General features: G+C 33.5%; 1 protein-coding gene across 1 annotated transcript in view; it reads left to right on the forward strand.

The window, feature by feature from the left end:
• Positions 1-2,562: 2,562 nt before the first annotated feature.
• LOC149564726 (agamous-like MADS-box protein AP1) overlaps positions 2,563-22,552 on the forward strand; it is a 104,111-nt gene continuing 84,121 nt past the window's right edge. Inside the window, exon 1 of the mRNA XM_089818277.1 lies at positions 2,563-3,265. Coding sequence (XP_089674403.1) covers positions 3,084-3,265 — 182 coding nt within the window. The 5' untranslated portion in view covers positions 2,563-3,083. The remainder of the gene's footprint in view (positions 3,266-22,552) is intronic.

Here is a 22,552-nt window from a genome sequence, read left to right on the forward strand (position 1 = left end):
ACCACATATACAATTAGGCAAAAGATAACTAAAATACCAAATAATACAAGAACATGCAAACCTCTTAAGCCAAGCAATCTTCCCTTTGATGTGTAGATGTGTCTGAAAGATGGAATGTATGCTCAAATGATGGATGCTCAAGATTCAATGAAGTGGAGAGATTTCTACACAATGATGTTGCTTCTCAATGGATTTGGATACAAATTGGGATGTTAACAATAGTCAAATGGTGGATGGCTTGTGAAGGGTAGAGGGCTCTATTTATAGGGTTTTGTCAAGGGTTAGGGTGAGGTTCAAGAGTTACCATGGTTATAAGAGGGTAGGTTTAAGATGAATATTAAATTCATTTGGGAGAATGTGAAGGGGATAAGGGTGTAAGAAATATGTAACAAATGTAAGGGAATAAGTAAGGGGTGTAAGGGAATATGTAAGAGGTGTAAGATAACATGTAAGAGGTGTAAGAGAATAAGTAAGAGATATTTTGATATTTTATTTTTTGAGTGAGAGGGTAAGGTAAGATGTAGGTTTAATTTTGGATTAGGATTTCTTGATCCTCATGCTTAGTGTTGTACAAATGATTAGGGTGAGCTTAGGCTTCGATTAAAGAGGGATTAAGAGGCAAGTGAAAATGTTAAACAAATGCAAGTGGGTCATTTAATTAAATGAGTTTTATTATTTAATTAAATAAACTTAGCATGGGTGAATGAGTTGGGTTGAGTTAGAACCCAAGAGTTAGGATTGGGTTAAGGGTTAGTTTAGGATTGAGGACTTTATTAAAAGGGTTATTTAATAAAAATGGAGATTTAGAATTAAATAAAATAAGTATAGTGCAATTATTTAATTTAATAGAAGAAGTAGGGTTTAATAATAAATTAGACTATTGGTTGTCCTTTATTTATCAATTGGAGTATAGTTGAATAATCTAATTAACTAGGGGGTACCATAATTAATCAAATATAAAATACTTAATTAATATTACTTTAGAAGATGACTAAATGAGATTACTTAATGATGTAACTAGATTTAGGTGTCTACAAATATCACCTTTACCAACTATTGAACAAGACTTATTGTCTCCAAGAAATACTTATCCAAATTGCACTTTGTGATAATTTGCGAAACAATATGTGTAAGAGGTGGCACAAAAAAAGGCTTTTGAATCCAACACCCAAGAAGCAGACGTGCTTTTAGTTGTTGAAAGAATTAAAATACTTTCATCCTTTTCATAGGTTGTATTAGCTTCACTATTTCTCACCTTTTCTTGTGCCTTCTTATAAGATCAACAATTTTCTCTTTGAGATTCGAGGCTTACCACAAAACCAATACTCTCCATTTCTACCTCTTGACCTTGATTAGTTGATTTAGTTCTCCTTCAATTATGATTGTTACTTCTACGATGACTTCTTCCCCTAGCCTCGGTGCTGATCGTGGTAAGAGCATCACCAAAAGAAGTCTCTTGATTTCTTCTTCCATATCTTCCCTCAAAAGAGTGGAAGCTACATTATTAAAAATCAATTTGCTTTTGGCTGGAATTGAAGTGCTAACCAATGTTACAACTCCATCCCATCTGCTAGGAAGTGAACATAATATGATAACAACTTTGTTCTCATCGTCTTGTGTCATGCCCATCAAATTTGCTTGGGTGATAAGAGGATTGAATTCGTTGAGGTGATTGGAAATAATCCCCCCTTCCTTCATCTTGAGTTTATATAACTTTTTCACGATGAAGACTTTGTTTCGAGCTGATGCCATTGCATACATGCCTGCAAGCTTATCCCATACCTCATTTATGGTCTTCTCATGTATGACATTAAAGAGAACGTTATTTGCTAGCACAATAAAATATGACACTTTTTCCTTCTTGTCTAAAGTTTCCCAATATTCATCTTTCATAGACTCTAGTTTCTATGCATTTCCTTCCAATGCGAGAGAAAAATCTTATTTGATTCACAACAACTCCATTTGCACTTTTCAAAGGCTGAAATTTTGCCTTGCAAATTTCTCTACTCTCACATTCTCCATTGCTGTAGAAATTCAACACTGATTTCCAACCAACACAACCTGCCCTTTGATACCATTTGAAGAGGATTTAATTATGAAAGTAAATGCAATTGAAGGACAATTTAATAAACAAGAGAAAATCGTTATAAATGTAACAAAAGATTTACGTGGTTCACCACAACTTGTAGCTATGTCCACACTGAATAGAGTATTGCATTAATAAAATAAATTGTTTACAAATGATGAAGGAGCAACATATATGAAGACTCCAATTACATAATATAACAAAGAATTAAAAATCAAGAAGCACATCATAAGAAAAACAAATAGGATACTTCAAGACTAATGAGTAGTGAGTTCCTTCCCCTACTAGATATCTTCCCATATTTCTAATCCCAAATTGTATAACCTCACATAAATTTTAACAAATTTCTTGTCCAAATTTATGGGAAAGTACTGTCTATTGTATGTACCTGCCCCCCAAAAAGCTGAGTAGACAACTCCTTGTCTCGAGGCGGTCAAATATCGGTATAAGATCAGGTATTGATTCACTGGAGAGAGACTGTCAGGTGCATTCAGACTTTCAAGTACGGATTTTATTGATCGCACATTTCAAACGGCGGAATCCCTGGTGTGTTCTCGTACTGACGTTCGTATAATGACGTTCGCACAGTGACGTTAATTTAATCAATAATCAACAATAACAAAATATTCATGGCCATTATAGTCACAGATGTTTGAACAGCCCATGACTACCGGACAACTTATATGCACGCCATCCAATATTAAATAGTCTAAGCAAGTTATATTTTCATTATAATAATGCAATCTGGTGGCAACGGCGCCATTTGAACAAAAGCATCACACATGTTTGAAAATGTTGCCAAGCATAAACATGTGAGATATGTTTTTTCATGGAAAAGTGCTTTTGTAGAGTAGATATTAGAGCCTGTAATCTCCTCGGGCTCCTCGCTGCCGAACAACTACTTAATTCATGTCCTTCCTGAAGAAAAGCCTTGTGTCGGTGCACTTTTCGTTTTGACCAGTTTCAATATTTGAGGAGAGAAAAGGAAAGGAGAATAATGGCGAGGGGGAGTGTTCAGTTCAAGAAGATAGAAAACCCTGTAAATCGGCTGGTGACATTCTCTAAGCGCAAGTCAGGACTGTTGAAGAAAGCCGCCGAACTCTCGCTTCTCTGCGATGCCGAAGTCGCTCTCATCATTTTCTCGCCCAACGGAAATCTCTTCGACTTTGCGAGCACCAGGTAAGGATTTTTTCTTTTTCTCACAACTGCTTCGTCTTTTTTGTTTGTTTGTTTTGTTTCTGCCGTTCATCCTTTGAGAGTTTTTCAGAGAAAGATTTGCATCCATTTGTGGTAACAGTTAACCCTAACAAAGTTTGCAGTATGCAAATATATAGATACAGTATAGCTCAAATATGGAAAGAAGACGACAACTAATAAATGAAAGAAATAAGTTAAATGTTTTTTTATCATTTTAGAGAAAATTTCGCATCCATTTGTGATAACAGTTAACCCTAGCAAAGTTTTTAGTATGCTCAAGTATAATCTTTTACACGACAGAAGAAAACAAGTAGATACCAAAGAGAAGAAAGATTAAATGTTAGAGAAGAAAACTTGAATCTATTTGTGATAAAATGAGATAACTCTACCAAAGTTTGTACACTCATTCATAGCATTAGAACAAAACCTGGTGCAAGTAGGGGAGACTACCTGGTAGCTAACTAGGTTAATTTCTGATACTTAGAACTCCTAATCTTTATGGCGAAATTTGCAGATTTTTTTGGTGGACTTTAGCAGGCGAGTGAAGAGCTTAAAGCTAACCTTTCAGCTTTTCCACATTTTATGAAACTCTATGTTCACAAATGGACTATTAACAACCAAAAAAGCTAAAAATAATGTCAACTATTAGTACATGTGTGATGAACTAGCTATCAGTACATGTACTATCATTTTTTAGAACTTTTTACGAACGTTGCCCCTACCTCTTAAGACTTCCGAACAAGCAGATTTAGAAATTGGTCTATTTTGAAATGTTCGGTTTGAATAGTTATGTTCACCCGTTAATAGAAGCTCACCCAAAAAAAAGTACTTTTTGCACAAATGAACCAATCAGCAACCAAGAAAGTTAAAAAATATCAACTATTAGTACTATTAGAACATGCACCATCATTTTTTAGAACTTTTAATGAAAGATAATTAAAAAATAGATAACAGTAAAAGTAACTGTCATTCAAACATGGCTAACAAGTAGCTCGACTCCCCCTACCTCTTAAGACTTCAGAACGAGCAGATCTAGAAATTGGGAAGAAAAAGCACAAGTTTTTTTTTCAATGACAGAATTTTTTAACAGAGACGAAGTACCGTTAAATTAAAGGAGTTTGTAATTGTACACAACCGTCCAAACGGCAGTCTGATTTAAAGTTGGAAGTTTATTGAAAAAGGGAAAAATGTCGGAGCTCAATAATGATTGAAATATTGAAACAGCAGTGCAAAGCAACTCATTTTATTGACTACCCTCTTTTATAACTAAAGCAAAGTTGTACTTTATTTTAGTGTAATAGCGTGCAAGAGGTACTGTGAGGAGACAAGTTGATCTAAGTTGGAAGGAAGGACATGATTAATTGTGGTTGTAGCAAAAACGTCTGCGACATGGTGAATGGTGTAACGCAAACTTAGAGTGACTGTGTAACGTACACAAACTTAATTCACTTCATCGATAAGTGAAACCCGCAACTTATCTCGTTAGTTGAATACCATTTCCAAATGGGCGAATCTAGGCCAGATTAGTTCTAAGCATTGATTAATCAAGCTGAAGAGGATTAAGAGTTATTTTTTAAGTGCTTCAAGTTAGGATCGTTTTAATGGTGTTTCAATTATTATTATTCTTTATCTAGCCTTTCATTTCTTAATATGAAAGAAATAAAACTGTGAAATTTAAAAAATCATTAGTAAATATATTATATAATCTTATTTATGCTTGTTTTGAGAAGCTTATTATTAGTGGTTGGAATTTTTAAGAAGGTTATAGTGTGTATTTATTAGAACATCTTTAAATAGATCTTGGCATATACTTAAAACATGACTACATTTTTAATCCTTATTATTAAAACAAATATAATGTTAAGATTTTAAAGATATACAAAAATAATTGTTGAAGTCAATGTTAAGAATTTAAATATATACAAAATTTACTATAATAATTGTCTAGACATTAGGCTAGTATTTGTATAAACTTATAAGATCTTAGAAATTATGTTATTAACTCTAAAATCGATATTGCAGATTCCTTAAATTTAGTCGATCTTCTTTTCATGGATCTATTTGTGTTGATTGATGGAGTAATACCCCATGGATATTGAACAAGATAGATATTTGTGTTGAACAATTATTTTTATTGTCATGTTTTCTACCTGAGTTAATATTTAAGAATTGGTGATTCATTAAACATGACGTACACGAAGAAGACAACACAAGTGTAAAGGATTTAACTGTGTGAAATAAGTCAACCTAGTAGAAATATTAGAGAGCTTCATAGAAATTTCTTGTTAGGTGTTTGGCTACATTAGGACAATCAAGTGTCAACTATAAAAATTGCATATGTAAGTTTGATTGTCTATAGAAATGGTGTAAGGGAAAAATTCTAAATTAAGAAAAAACTCAAGATTTATGTTCCTTAGTGTATATAGGGTGACATGTCTATATGTTTTTAGAGGTGAGGTAATCTCTCAATTGTTCAAAGTAGATAAAAAATTAAATGGAGACATGATCTATATTTAAACAAGGAGTCCCAAGGAAGAATCTTTGAACAAGGAGACTCATCGAAGAAGATAATCCTTTAATAACAAAAATGTAATGATTAATTAGTCAAATGATTTCACTCTAGAGTTAGAAGAAAAAATGACTATAAAAACATTCAATGTGAAATTGAGAGATAAAGATGTTGAACTGCATCTAAGGGATGTGAGAAAGGCAAAATTATAAGGTACGTTATTCCAGATGAATCTTTATTTTATAAACTATGAAAATAAACTTCTATGAATGTATAAGATAAATGTTGTGTATTGAAATGTATTCTATTAGAATATATTTTTTAAGTGAGTATGTTAGTGATACATTTTATTGTAATGGATGAACAAAAAAATTGAGGTTGTGTATGTAAGTTTTCTAGTACAATATGTGTGCAAAGTAGTGAAAATGGTTGTGAATGCTATACATGATGAAGTTGTATAGTCATCATCATACAAATGAAGCTCTTGGATTTTTTCTTTTAAAATTAGATGAAGGATTTCATTTTAAATCTAGTACCTAGATGATTTGAGTTATATATAGATAGTGTTGGTTTATTCATCAAGGTGTTCTTAGATGATTGTCATCTTGGTTATTGTTGGATAGTATGAACTTATCTACCACGATGTTTTCTTTTCCACTTTCCTTGGGCCTGTTTGATTTTGAGTATCAAGATCCTAGTGTATCTTTGCACGCGTGTGTAAGCATATGTTCTAGTTAGGTCCATTGATTATAAGTCCTACAATAAAGTAACTTGCCTATTATTGTAAATGGATTAATTGACTAAAATATTTTATTGTTGGCTAGTGGTAAGAATTTATAATAGTCATTTACTTCACTAATTTCTTTTGAAAAATGAATACATATCATTCTAAGGGAGTTTGGATGGAAAGTAGGCTTGGTACCTAAGTTAAATGCTAGTGAAATCTTGCCTCCATTGTACATATAGGACCTCTAGATGTTTTCTTGCACTTTAATAGATCATTTGGGTTATAGCGAGTATGGTGGACTACTTAAATAAATCCTTGGAGTGGCCTTGTTATTGTATGTCTATATGGATTAAGCATACCTAAGATGTAAGAAAAAACTTCTTTTGTAGGAATGGAGCATGACTACATGTTCTTGGATGAAAGATTGTTGATACTTAGTTTCTTCTTTAGGGACGGGGAGAGTTATTAACAAATCACTTTAAATTGAGTTTGTTAATTTTAGAGAGTTATTAGCTTGTAAAAGTTGAAATATGTGTTTAACCCTTTATCAGAAACTCATGATATACCTTAGAATAATTGAAAATGTCAATCCTTTAAACATAATTAAGTTTCTATAATCTTTTGGTTAAAGTGTTATTATTTTTCATTCACTCAATTTACTTTAAAAAAAAATTCATTACTTTATAGAAACATACTAAATAGAGGAAAAGTTTATTAAATGTATTAATTTAAAATTTATATGTTTGTTGTTTGGATTTGAAGACTAATTAAATGCTCTAGTTTATGGCTAGCTAATAAAAGAATAAGGATTTGGAAAGACCAATTTGTTTGCAAGTAAGTTGTATTAGCATACACAACCTTGTATAATTGCTAGAATAGTAAATCAAGTTCTTAATACGATTGATATCTATTTTTAGTAAGCTATGCAAGCATTACAAATAAATCCTTTTAGAAAATTATTTAACATTTTCAAAGATAAATCTTGATAATTCCAAAATTAAATCATTAATGTTGTGGCACTTCATAGGTCTTAGTTTCTTTTCTTTGACTTTCATAGTCTTCTTAAATCAAGGCGTAATGTCTATTCTCTAGACAAATCTTGATGATGGCTAAAAAAATTTAATTGGAAGAAAATTATTGTAGTGTAATAAATTGCTTGGACCTTTACAATTTAAAATTCACTTTGGATGCACCTTAGTGGTCATACCTAATCTACCTAATTAATCTTTTATTGTGTGCATTTTTGGAATTACTTTTAGAATCTTGGTGCAATCTTCTACTCATGATCTTTGTTCCGGCTCAAATTGTCACGGTCTAGGGTAATTAGTGAACTATCTAAGAAGACCCCATATATTAAATTATGAATGTTACTTTGCAAGTAGTAGGAACTTGTACTTTGATTTCCACCTTTCTAAAAGTTAAACTTTAAAAGGTGCAAGTTGCATATAAAAGCCTCAAACTCTAATTTGGCCTATAAGTAAAAATTGATAAGTATCAATACGAGCATTGAATAATCAAGCATAATTGATTGCAGATCTATAATTAATAATTCAAGAATTCAATTCAATAAGTTTAATTTGATAATCATAATCATTGATTATGTGTTCATCCATGACGACGACATGCATTCACATTATTCAAGAAACATCAAGCCTTATTTAGGACTTCAATCCAGAGATTCGTATAGATACTAAAAATTGATAAGTATCAATACCAGCATTGAATAATCAAGCATAATTGATTGTACATCTATAATTAATAATTCAAGAATTCAAGTCAATATCTTTGATTTGATGATCATGATCAATTATTATGTGTTCATCCATGACGATGACATGCATTCACATTATTCAAGAAACATCAAGCCTTATTTAGGACTTCAATCTAGAGATTCATATCTAAGGCAATACTTGTCAATTCAAGAATTTTTGTTAAGGTTTTAGCCTCTACAGTTTTTGAGGCTAAGTTCTCCCTTTGTTAATTTGTATTGTAGTTGAGGTAGGAACACCAACATGGGGTTTCACTTAGAAAAACCATATACATCATAGCCATTTTAACATAATTTCACGTGTGTACATTTGACAAAAGAGAGGGCTATAGGTGTGCATAATAAACTATGATAAATATAGAGCTAGACTGGATTTATATTCATACATTTTGATAACAAGGTTGAATTGGAGAGAAAGAGAGAGTGTGTGTGTGTGTTAAACTCTACGAGTGCAAGAGGGTTAAAGATGAGTAAGAAGAAGAGAAATAAGACTAATGCTCCACCACTTCAGAAGAATTTTTCAAGAATGATGAAGGATTCTATGACTTTCTTTTATTTTTATTTTATATTTTTAATTAGTTTCATATTTATATTTAATTATTTATAATTTCATAGGCATGGAAACTAGTGTTTTTTCATTTTTCAATCATAGTTCATTTATTATATTGTCATCAAGACTCAACATTGGATTTTAAAAAAAAATGATATTTATTGGTATGGTTGTATAGGAAATCATATTTATATTTCTGAACTTAAGTTTTCTCATTAATATCTTATTAATTATTTTTGGTTATTCGCTCAATTCTTTTTTTTTAACATTTATCAAATTAGGATGGAGTTTTAGTGTATACTCTACTTTTGTGCTACTTGCAACTGGAGTAAGAAAAAGAAGTCTTCTTTGCTAGAATTATGCTGCCTAGAATGTTGAAACTAAATTACTATAAAATTATGAACTTATAAATTTTTGAGTATATATTAGACTATAACAATGAGTACATATGAAATAAATGACGATGAGGTAGAGATTCAAACTAAGGATGGGTGTGGTGACCACAATGGTGCAACCCAAACCTCTCGTTATGTGGCAAGAGAAACTAGAAGTATGAATTATCACTCCATGAAATTGGAAACTTATCTTAGGGTCCCTTTGGTCCTAATTCTCTTTTGAAGTAATTTGCAATAAAAATCCAGAGTAAGCTTAGGACAACTAGAAGAAGAATGATGTGAAAGTGTCACTATTTGTGGCTTCATTTTTAGGACAATATTAGTAAAGTGAGTTAATGCCCACCTCCATAATTAATATCCAAGGATAAAGGTGCTCAAATATGATGAGAGTATTTGGGGAGACTGGCAAACTTGAGAACTAGGGTTTAGGTCTGTATGAATGTACTTCAGTTATTATGACAATGGAGTTACGCCTATATTTTCTTTATCGCATAGGTTGATGGATTGGATGTCATATCTAGCTGTACATAGTTCAACTTTTGTACTTTACAAAGGCAAGTCACATATTTTCTAGCCTCATCAACTATTAGGCTTCATGTAGTAGAGGCTATGTGCAATGCAAGTCGAAAAGTGATGCTCCTATTCCTATACGTGATTAGTCAATATGTAGATGATTCTATTAAAAAAAAATTCTTTGTCTGTGGTGTTCTATTTTATGTGACTCAATCTCCTTATCATAATAAGTAATAGTAATGCTAGTAAGGGTAGTACTGATGCAATGCCATCCCAACTTTGAAATATTATTTGTATAAAATTTCTATTTCCAATTAAAATTAAGTGAGATTGCAGTTAAAATCAGAAAATGAATGTTATGAAAAGCCATTGGAAGTTGAAAAGACATCAAATGTAACTGCCCAAATCAATTACAAAATGGGCTAGAGTGAGTAAATAAAAATAGAGTTCAAATGATGGAATAAAAATGGGAAATCATAAGGTTCTCTGGCTCTCTCTAGCCAACACCTTCTCTAGGGTGGAATGTAAGAACCAATTTTAATTTTAATTTTTCTCTATGTTTTGCTATGTATTGTTTGGATTCTTGCTCGTGACTAGTTTTCCATTGTTCCATTTAATAGTTTTGGGTTTTTTTTATTAAGTCTAAGTTTTGAAAATGGTTATGGGGCACCATGACTTAGGTTAATTATGATATTAATTCTTGTTTGGTCTGGGCCAAATTCTTAAAAATCATATATTAAGGAGAAAATTAAATTTGAAAAAAAAAGTCAACTTTGATTATTTAAACTTTTAGTTTTGGATTGAAGCTTAGTAGGTGATGTTTAAACCATCAATTAGAGTCAAACTCATGCATGTTTAAATATTATATCATTTTGGAGGAAACTATAGTATCAGATGAATTAAGTTGTGCAGAATGTTGACTTTTCTATCTTGAATCCAAAATATGAATCGGTTGAATAACCAATATCAGTTTTTAGTGAGTAGCATCAGTTACTAAACTTGTTTTACCCAATGTTATATAATTTTCTAATTCTTCAACCAAAACTGTACCTTTATAATATGCTGACTTCATACAAATAATATGTTGTCATAAATGAGAACTCCAAAACTCCAAACTATCTATAGCCAAATTGCCAACAATCAGATTGTTATCAGGATTCATATTTTGGTCAAATTAAACAATAACTCATATATTGGAACATAGTACCGGTTCTACTGGCTGTGATTGGAGAAAACACCGATTTGAATTAATTTTTTGGATTTCGGTTTTGGGTTGAATGAAATAATTTTAATTTTTTTTAATTCAATCTTTCACTAGTCACTCGGTGTTCTGATTAGATGTTTGGCCAGATTGTACAAGGGTCACTACTACTATCGGGTTCAAATCTTGTCATTAACTTGTTTATTCTGAATTGCTGCAAGAATGGGTTTCGACCCATGGAATTTGGTTGAGTAGAGTAGATAGTGAAGGTTGAAATTGAAGTATTGCAGATTGGTTTTGTTTTCGCTTTGCTTTCATCAAGTACCATAATATGTATTATTAGGGGAGACATAATTGAGGAATGTAATTTTGGGTAAGAATTATTTCAAAGTGGTCAAAGCATGTTTAGATATTTATTTAATAATTTTTTTTTCTTATAAATAGACATTACAAAAAGCATAAGCAAATCAATAAGTGCTTAAGTGTAAAAATTGATGGTACTAGATTATTATAATAACCTAACACTAAACCTATAATGTGATAATTCTAACATTCTCTCTCTAGTAAATTAATTTGAACAAGAGTGGAAGTTGTAAGGGTTTTAAATCTAACCTTCTAGAGACATTGATGAAGTGTCGCTCAAGAAACACCAAACTTATTGTATCAATGGATCTCCTGTCCGTAAAATCCCAAGCTATCTTCACAATGTGAATGTTTCCACCTTCCATACACAATGAGACACATTTCCTCAAAATTTCCACATCTCCTCCTAGTGTGTCTAATGCCTCCTCCAGTACTACGCATAAGACACCTTCCTTCAAAGGTCCACATCTCTCTGAGTGTGTCTAACACCTCCTTAAGTGATGTGGAAATAATCATCATTGATATGTCTGCACATGAGATGACTTTCCTCTGAAAGTACACATATCCTCTAGATTTGTCTAACGCCTCAAGTGCTCGACAAATCATATTGAAATCCCGCTCCCCTCACTCCTTCAATCGACAATCATGTTTTCCAAGCCCCTCTCCTCTTCAAGGACACAAATAAATCATGCCCCCTCTTCTCTGTAGGGACGAATATACCAAGCCTTGACTTTCAGGGACACAAATAGATTGTTTCTAATGCAATGAATGATTTATGAGAGCCAAGCTATCTCGCGATGATGTCGCCCTCCTACCTTTGCTTCCTCTAACCTCTCGTGTTGTTATGTTACTCTTTATCTATTTAATGACTCATATAACTCCTTCAAAACGTTAGCCCATATGACAAAGATGGCATAAAAAGCAGAAGTAAAGTTTGGCATATGTGCAAAGATGACTTAAAAAATAATTGATCCATCTACAAAAATAATACTATTGTTCATAATTGTGAATCTAAATCGATAAACATAAATACCCTTACAATTATTGTAGAGAAAGATTTATATCTCGAGCGCCATGATACACGATTATGTTAACCTCAACTCTTAAATCATAATCCTCCGTACAATATTCTCTCAAACATTACACATCAAAATTCATTTCAACTAATGAACACCTTTCCTTATCCTAATTTTAGCACCAATCGTTCAAAAAAAGGATAAAAACATAACTGAATAACCAAGCTTTTTATTCTAAACAAATTTACCTTGATGAAAAATCTTCTCTCCAAAAACTTGCAAGATTACCCAAGTTTTACATCTCATGACATAACAATGTAGGCTGCAACACTCTCTTTGTATCGATATTTTTTATGAGAAGTTTTGTTAAATAGTTGTAATCAACACCAAACTAAAAGATGGAAATTAACAAAAGCGTTCTGAATTTAAAATTGGATGAAATAATTTCAATACTTAATGAAGTAATTCGTTTTTTTTAGTTAAACTAAATGTAAAAAATATTACACAATATTCCTTCTGTGCACAACAATATTTGTGTATTATCTATCAGCAAAAACATCAAATAGAATATTCTTCCATTCATAGTCGTCCATGGTAGATTTCTATGTCAAACACTTTTAACATATCTTTTCGGCCTGTCACTCCCTCCTGAATTCAGTGGTGCTGGTGTCTCAAATATCTTTCAACAACATTCAACTGCAATAGTTGTTTCACCAGACCGCCATGCTCATCTATTAAACAATGTCTATCATATAAAACCTTTTCAACACAATGATATTGTACCAATGATGGAGCTGTTGCAGTTGCATTCCATGAAATTTTTTCAAAAACAAGGAAAATAATTTGACTGCCTCCTTTTTTCCAAACTCACATTGGCTCCACCTTTTCATATGCATTGTTCATAGGCAATACACATATAGAGAATTAATAAGGCTTTGAAACCAAATGAATTGGTCAATGCATTTTTCGATTTTTATTCAATCAAACGAAATCATTTATAAATAGGCATTACAAAAACCATAAGCAATTCAATAACTGCATAACCTTAGAAACTGATGGGGGTAGATTACTATAATAAACTAACACTAAAACCCTATAATTTAATAAATTCAGCACTATGTTAATACAAATGTGTTAATGAGGAAGGAATGTGGGTGGCATGTGGATGTAGTATAGTCATGTATGCCTAATTTTTTTTAAGTTAGTTGATTGTTTAGTCAATGGTAATGATGCCAATTTTTAATTATAGGTTCTCAAGAGTGTTATTGGGAGGTTGGTTGATAAAATATAGTCCAACTAGTTGTGAATTTGACCCATTCAAAGTTACAAGGAAATTGCTTGAGGCATCTTATAGCCATATATGGTATGATCCTTGTACGCATGTCACAAATAATATAATAAAGGGCACAAAAATAATTGTTTTCATTGAAGCTGTGGCTTATATTGCTAGGAATATGTATATGTTTATTTGCAACCACTACACTTTATATGCACTCATCAACACCTTTTCGAAGACAAAATTATTTGAACTTTTTGAGACTACATTGAGTAGGGGATGACGATAAAGGATGTAATAAAAAGTGATAATTTTTAGGGTGATACACCATATATATTTTTCATTGTCAACCCATATTTTTAAGTAATTAGATGCAAGAATGACAATATATCAAGCCTCCTAGAGGTGTGTGAGTTTGTCCATTTTGTTCTAGACCAAATCTATGCTTCTTTATGAGACGCTCCCACATTAGCATTCTATAATAGTCATGTTTAGTTAATCATCCATTGGAGGTGGGAGAATATTGAGATTCCTATGTACATGGTCTCTTATGTATTGATCCTCATATGTTACACATGAAGGCCTCATAAAGCTACACATACATAGGATGATGAGATGAACAAAGGGCTCATGAGAACCGTCAAATTGATGTATGATCATGTAGAGGTTTGAAATATTCACATATTAAGAGGAAAAAATGTGTCATTCTTAATGGATATTCTAAGGTGGGCAAGATGGATAGGGTAATTATGATATAGAACCTAAACCAATTGTGTGGTAGAATTTTCAAGGGCCAATTTCTTTGACTACCACTCTGTTCATTTGATTTCTATCTTAGGTTTCTAGTCTTGTATCATTGAAAAGAATGTCTACTTATATTTCATTTACTCTCTTAATAGGAGGGAGAGAGATGGTGAGAATGTGATAGGGAGAGAGGGAAAGAGAAGCAGATAGGAAGAGAGTGAGAGAGACAAGGGTCTAGAGAAAAAGAGAGAATATGATAATGAGAGGGAGAGAGAAGGGGATAGGAAGAGGAGGAGACAAGTGTAACTGACAAACCCAATTATCCCTAATTCAACATTAAGAAAAAGCTTCATGACAAGTGTAATATATTTTCACATTATTGGTAAAGGTTTTGATATAAACCCCCTCTTACGTGCTCTTATGCATTACATAATTTTTCATTTATAACTTCCCCCATGATAAGCTTACCCATACCACAAGATGTTGATACTTGGCCAAACAATGCTACCCTAAAGTGGACTACCTGTGTCCTCATTTGAGACAAAAATACACAATGATATAAGTGTACTGAGCCTTCCAATTGAACAACTCTTTGCAAGTCTTGACAAAATTACCATAATATAAAATAGTAATTTCCTACAAAATATGCTAAAATAAACATTAGAAATGTGGGGTTAGCTATGATACTATAGTTGTTTCTTTTATCTCCTTGACTTGTTTGTCAAAGTCTTTTTTTCTATTTTTGTTGCAAGTGGCCTAATTATTCTCTTTCATACCCTTGAGAATATCTTCCTCTATTTTTTTCTTTGATTTTTCTTATTTCTATTTACTCATTTGAACTTGTAGAATCCTTACAACTCCCTTTCTTATTTCTATTTACTCATTTGATCTTGTAGAATCCTTACAACTCCCTCTAAGTGAGTTGCAATGTATGTGGTAAAATCTAATTGGAATTATGATTCCTCTTACTGTCATCATATCTAACCTTCTTTCAAAGTGATGTTTTATGCATCAACTCTATTGGATCTCAGATTTGTGGGTTTTGTAAACCATTAAGATACATGCAAATCCCAACCTAGGAGGCACCAATTTGAAATTATAGGATAAAATTGGCACCAATTTGAAATTATAGGATAAAATTATCAATCGAGAATGGAATTGAGCCGATGCAATAAGGGAAGGTAGTCTCTTTTCTATCCTTTGAGCTATAGTAAGCCGAGGTGGTTATTCCTTTAGGTACAAAAAATACAATAAACGAAAGGTAATTCCAATTAGTTACAAGTATGACCAAATAAACTTAGCATGGATGCAAGCTGAAAATAACCAAAATTGTCAAATATCCTTACAAGTTTATATTAGAAACTTTTTGTAATATTTAAGAAAATATGGAAATAAAATATACTATTTAATTGCTCCATGGAATAATTTTAGACTATTAGGTTCCCTCCAACATATTTATAAGTGTGAAAATAATGAATGTCCATGGAGTGATACATGAATTTTACACCTTACTAAATTATGATCTTCCAAGAAAAATAAGGTTGTTATATAGTTTCAAAGAAAGCTATTTTAAAACTCTATGAGGGTAATTGCACTATGTTCTTGATAAAAAAAGTGGCCACATGCAAAAAAAACTCAATTTTTTACATAACTCGTGTAGGTTATTTGAATTTCAAAAAATATAAAAAGTTCCTCAGAACTCGCATGGGTTATGAAGAAGTTTAAAAATAATTGTTCCAAATCCTATTTGTTCATAATGTGTGTAAAATTGTAGCACTAACTCATAACAAGAAGGAGAAAGAGAGAGAGGGATAGAGGGAGAGACAAGGTGATAGTGAGAGAGAGAGAGAGAAAAGGAGATAAGGAGAGAGTGATATATGGAGAGACAAGGTGTACAATCTTAAAATTGGATGCACTTCAATTAATGACCTTTTAGCTCCTCTTTAAAGTATTTTTTCCCTACACAATTACACTTGGAACATACACGTTTTTTTTTTCTTTCTCTTTATCCTAGGTGAAATCATAATAGGACCTAATACATCCTCCTTTGTTTCCATTTTTCTCTCATGGGCTGAGGTAGGATCTAATTTCTATGCATCCTCCTCTTTCTAGGCCTCATTTTCCAAATCCAATCTTGGTTTATCAATCCTTGATGCACATTACACCTAGACCCTTAGCAGTCTTGAAAGCCTGGGTTATAAACCCAAGACAGTGACCTCGTGGGGAATAGGTCGACTTGTTTCAGAACACCTTGTGGTCAGGTAGGTTAGGTGCTGGTCCTATTTCAAATTTTAAATAATTCTCACTCATAATAGACGGCTTCCGCGGGGGTAATTTTGGAGATTCACTATAAAAAGACATCAAATGGCTCATTTGCGCATGATGGAAGCAAGATACAAGCTCACGTGGACACCTCAATCTAACATAGAGCAATTTCAATGTGGAAGATAAGGGTTGGATTAATTCTTTCATTGCAAAGTGAGATCTTCATCAATATTTCTTCAAATCAAGTATTCAATCATTACATGACATCATGGAGATTCAAGATGGTCATGAAGATGATTAAAGTATTGTAGCCTTGGGGGCTTGGTATTCTTTCTATGCATTTTTCAGATTTGATCTTTGCTGCTTCATATTTTGCAAATATTTATATTTACAAGCACATTTATATGCTAGGGTTTTGCCCATAGAGTATATTCTTAGTATTTTCTAGCTCTTTTACACTGTAGATCTACAATCAAGGATTCATGAGCACTACATACACGCATAGTTCATTCTTTTTAATAGCTATTCGTGGAGGTAGAAATCACCAAAATAGGGGGTTGACTAAGGCAAACCCCTTCGTAGTCATCCACATGCACCAATTATGTAATAGACTTGTAGGTTATGGGTTTTGTGACCACAAATTTTGAAACTACTCCCCGAGATATTATCGAAGAAGTTGGGTCGAGCATGCCCATCTTGTTGTAAAGTGTTCAAACACTTTACCACCAGGTCGACGTCTTCCTGGAAGCCTAAGAAACACATCATGTTTTTGGGTTTTCTATTGTGATTGTAGATTCACAATTGGATGTTCAGTCACAATCTCAGATCCACGATTTTCAGAGCGAAAAGCTATATTCCATTGCATGTTTCAAGGTAAGTACTTTACCACTTCTTTCATCTTTTAGAGTTGACCTATTTAAATATCTTAATTGGGCTGATTAAATATATTTGGTACCTAGACCTATCTTACATTTCTCACTAAATTAATTAGTTCAATATTGTATTTATATCGAATATCTTAAATCGAATTACATTCAATGAAAGAGGCCTTGCTTGTATACATTCTTGATATAGCTTGGGTTTAGTATTGACATCCCTTTATCATAGTTAAGTTTTTCTAATCAAATATAGGGTATATTGAGAGTTAAGCGTAGAAGTTCCTCTTTCTCTTGTATTGAATGGCTTAGAGAGAAAGTGTTAAACTTATCATATCTAGTTTGCACTTTCAGACTCATTAATGCTATTTTCCTCTTGAACATTTTGGTGAACCCAATGTGAACTGTCCTTGTTTGATCTTGGAAGTTAGTTCTTTCTTTTACATGCATTATATTTATGAATCAATACAACAATATATCCTCCACTATTTTATAATAGCATGCCTTGACGGGGCACATTATTGCTGATTATTACTTTGATTTAAATGCAATTCAAATCAAACATAGTTATCCAAGCTGAGATGTCGTCTCCCCGACAATTCTGCATGTCTACTTTTTGATTGGAAGGAGACGACGCATGCATGATGGGATTGGGCATTTCTACTGTCTTTACCGCACATCCGCGATCAAGAAGGACAAGTAAGACAAGTAGCAGGGTATGTTACCCCACATTATATAGGGAATCTGGAACAAGAACTCCACTCCATAGAAAGCTACCGGTGCCCACCCCCCCCCCCCCCCCCCCCCCCCAATATAGAATTGAGGAAGATTAGTTTAGGGCCGCTAGCATAGAATAATGTGTAGTTAGATTTCATAAACATAAAAGTACGAAAAAATCTTGCTTTGTTAGAATTGCGGTTCATTTTTGCTTCAAGAAAAATACCAAAAAAAAGTCGCATTTCATTTTATTATGAGTAGATTGTTTCACATTCAAGATGTATGATTCTTTCATGAGTACATTGATGATGCATTTGTTAGTAAACCTCATGGGGTGTCTAGAAGTGAAGTGTTGGATGTAAAGAATGAGATCTTAATTGAATCTAGTCCTCCATCATCTTCCTCTATGCCTTTCCAAGCCAACCTTTATGATAGGTTTTTTGTATATCTTTCTTTGTGTGAGATTGTTTATAATGTTAAGACTGTCAAACCGGTTCTATTTTCTAAACCTCTTATAACTCTCAAAAGATGTTCTCAACAACTACTCCTTACTCTTAAGGGTTGTCCTTAAAACATCGAGCCTCTTATAGTTTTTAAAGGAAATCACAATTACACTACAATTATGGTTACCTATCAAACACAAAATAGTCCTCAACCTACTATCCTCGTTGTTCCTACTTCATCACCCCTCTCTCAACTGATACTTCCCCCAGTAGCTCATTTGCTCAACTCCATAAGAAATGAGTATGATCTTGTTGAGTAGTTACGTGCTACTCTTGCCAAGATCTCCTTGTGGTAACTTCTTCAAACTTCTCTCACATATCATGAAGCTCTGCAAAAGGCTCCATCTACCCTTCCTATTCTACCACCTAATCAAGACAACATCAATTCCTCTTTGTAGTGTATGCATGTTGTATCCACTCCATAAATTGTTTTCATGCAAGAAGATTTGCCTTCTACAGAAGTGCAAAACCAATATGATGCTCTTATAGTTGTTCTTATTAATGGAAATCTCATTTGAATGACTTTGATTGATAATGGATTGGGTTTGAATGTATGTAGTTTAGACATGCTGAAGGATATTAAGGTTGATATGTCCACTACTAAACATGATAACATTCATATTCATGGCTTTGATAATATTGCTAAAAAGACTTTGGGAATCATAACTTGATGCATCAACTTCTAGGAGTCATAACTTTTGACTTGGATATAAGTTTTAGCTGAAATTTTATAGGCAGGTGCGTGAGGAGTTATTTGGATTGCCAATGAGTTCAGCTCGATAGGTGGCCATTTTGACATTTTTTCGAGAGCCTGAAATTTTGTCTTGACCTTTGAAATTGAGTTTTTGTATTTTTTTTCCAGTTTTTTAGAAAGTTGTTTTTTTAATAAATCTAAAATCATACTCTTGATTTCGTAGATTAGTTGGCAATTCATCTTTCCTTAGTTGGGGGCTTTTGTTGGGAAAAATCAAGATTCGTAGGGTGGATTTTGGAAATTACAAAAAATGGAAAATTCTGTTTTTCCAAAAATTTGCCAAATATGGTAATTTTCAGAATTGTAATAAGTAGGGGTTTTCTTTTATTGTAAGGTAGAATAGAGTTGGAGAAGTTGAATGAAGAATTTGGTGTTTTGAAAATCTATGTTGTGTTATTATTTTCTGAGTATTATTTTGAAAGGGGTTTGGGCTACATCATTTGGTATTAGAGCGGGAAGATGGTTGGGAGAGGAAGAGGAAGAGGAAGAGGAGGTGTCATTCCAACACAAAGATTTATGTTGGATATGCAGAGCTAGATTGAACGACTGAATGAGAGAATGGATAATTAAGGAATACTAGTAGCACAAGGAGAGGACGAATTAGATGAATAGGGAAATCGACGAGGTGTTAATAAAAATGAAGAAAATGAAGAACCCTTGGAAGAGCCAAGCTATGAAGATAGAGTGATTCGGGCTTTAGAAGGAAAAATGAAGGGACCGAGATTGAAGTCTTAGGCTATGCTGGTAGTCTTAAGCCAGAAGATTTGATAGACTGGCGAAATGAGATGGGTAAATTTTTTGAATGGAAGCCTATGACAGAGGGAAAGAAGATGAAGTTTGCTTGCACAAAATTAAAGGGACATGCAATGATATGGTGGGATCACCTCCAGAAGGAACCAACCAAAAAAAACAAAAGGAAAAGATCAAAATGTGGGGCAAGATGGAGAAAAAGCTTTGGGAAAAGTTTTTACCATTAAACTACTCACAAACCTTGTTTCGTAAGTTCCAGAATTTGAAGCAAAATCTATCTTCTGTACAAGAGTACACAAATGAATTCTATAAGTTATCCATGAGAATAGAGCATCAAGAAGATGATGAGCAGGTGGTTGCTAGATATATGAATGGCCTTAAATTCTCTATCCAAGATGAACTGAGCATGCATCGTGTTAACAGTACGGAGGAAGCCTACCAATTAGCTCTAAAGGTTGAAGAAAAGAAGAATGAACAATACAATCAGAGGAATAGAGGAGGAAGAAGGGGTCCCACGACACTGTTTCAAGGAGGTTCACGACCGAGGAGAATCCTCCAAAGGATTCGAAAGAAATACAAACTCTAGACAAGATCCCGCAAAATAGGAAAGAGGAAGGGGACTTTAGCGAGGATGAGTTTATGGTAGCGGAAGAGGATGGGAAACCCAACGGAGGTCCTTTACCTGTTTCAAATGTGGAGAAGGACATGGAGCCTTTGGATGCTCAAATTCTAACATGCCAGAAATAAATCAAGGAAGACTACCTAGAGTGAACCTGGCTTAGCCAGAAGAGGAGGAGCAAGAATTATCACCAGATGTGGGAGAAACCCTCATGATGAGGAGATCAATGATCATCCCAGAAAAAGATGAAGTTCCTGCAAAGAACTCTAAGGATTTGTGGCTCTGAACTAACATTTTCAGAACTAGATGCACTTCCGGTGGAAAGGTATGTCAAGTTATTGTTGATGGGGGTAGTTGTGAGAATATGGTATCTAGAGAAATGGTGGAGAAATTAAATTTACAATGCGAGAGACACCCTCACCCTTATAGTATTGCATGGTTTAAGAAAGGAAATGAAGTAACAATTGATAAAAGATGTTTAGTTAGATTTACCATAGGAAAATTTTATAAGGATGAGATATGGTGTGATGTTATTCCTATGGATGCTTGACATATGTTGTTGGGAAGACCATGATAGTATGATAGGAAGGTCATGCATGATTGGGAGAAAAATACTTACAGATTTTGGAAGGATTGCTCTAAAGTGGTTTTTTTGCCTCTTAAGGATGAAAAGAAGAATGAAACCATGTTGTTTGCAAGAGAAGTTGTCAAAGAAATGAAAGTAACTGGTGGTTGTTATGCACTAGTACTAAAAAGAGGAGAAGAACAAGAAAACGTGGTGCCACCCGAGGCAATGAAGGTACTGGAGGAGTTTGCTGATGTTGCTCCTGAGGAACTACCTGATGGTCTCCCACCCAAAAGAGATATTCAACATCATCTCAATCTTATTCCTGGAGCAACTTTGCCTAATCAAGTAGCCTATCGGTTAAATCCAACACAACATGCAAAGTTAAATAAACAAGTGACAAAACTAATGAAAAAGGGTCTGGTTAGGGAAAGCATGATTCTGTGTGCAGCACCTGCATTGTTGACTCCAAAGAAGGATGACACATGGAGGATGTGCACTGATAGCAGGGAAATCAATAAGATTACCATTAAGTACTAGTTTCTTATTCCTCAGATAGAGGACATGATTGATGAATTAGTGGGGATGAAGTACTTCAGCAAGATTGATCTTTGAAGTGGCTACCACTAGATCCGCATTCAAGAGGGAGATGAATGGAAGACAACATTTAAGACAAGAGATGGTTTGTACGAATGGATGGTTATGCCTTTTGGGTTTTCGAATGCACCTAGCACATTTATGTGGTTGATGAATACTGTGCTGTGACCTTACATTGAAAGTTTGTTGTAGTTTACTTTGATGATATTCAGATCTATAGTAGAAGCAAGGAAGAACACTACAACATTTGAGGATCATCTTGAGTGTCTTAAGGAAGGAGAAGCTCTTTGCGAACCTTGAAGAAGTGTAGGTTCATGCAAACTAGTTTGACCTTTTTAGGCTTTGTCATTTCTCAAGTTGGTGTTCAAATGGATCCAGAAAAGGTAAGAGCAATCCTAGAATGGCCCAATCCTTCCAGTATAACACGAGTACGAAGTTTTCATGGGTTGACAACTTTCTATTGAGAGTTTATCTGAAATTTTAGTAGTATTGTAGCACCCATAATAGATTGTACCAGAGGAAGGGAGTTCACGTGGACACTAGATGCTGAAGAAAGTTTTTA

Source organism: Cupressus sempervirens, chromosome 3, assembly GCF_028749045.1.
Source record: "Cupressus sempervirens isolate cs-2001-9-10 chromosome 3, ASM2874904v1, whole genome shotgun sequence".
NCBI classification, from domain to species: Eukaryota; Viridiplantae; Streptophyta; class Pinopsida; order Cupressales; family Cupressaceae; genus Cupressus; species Cupressus sempervirens.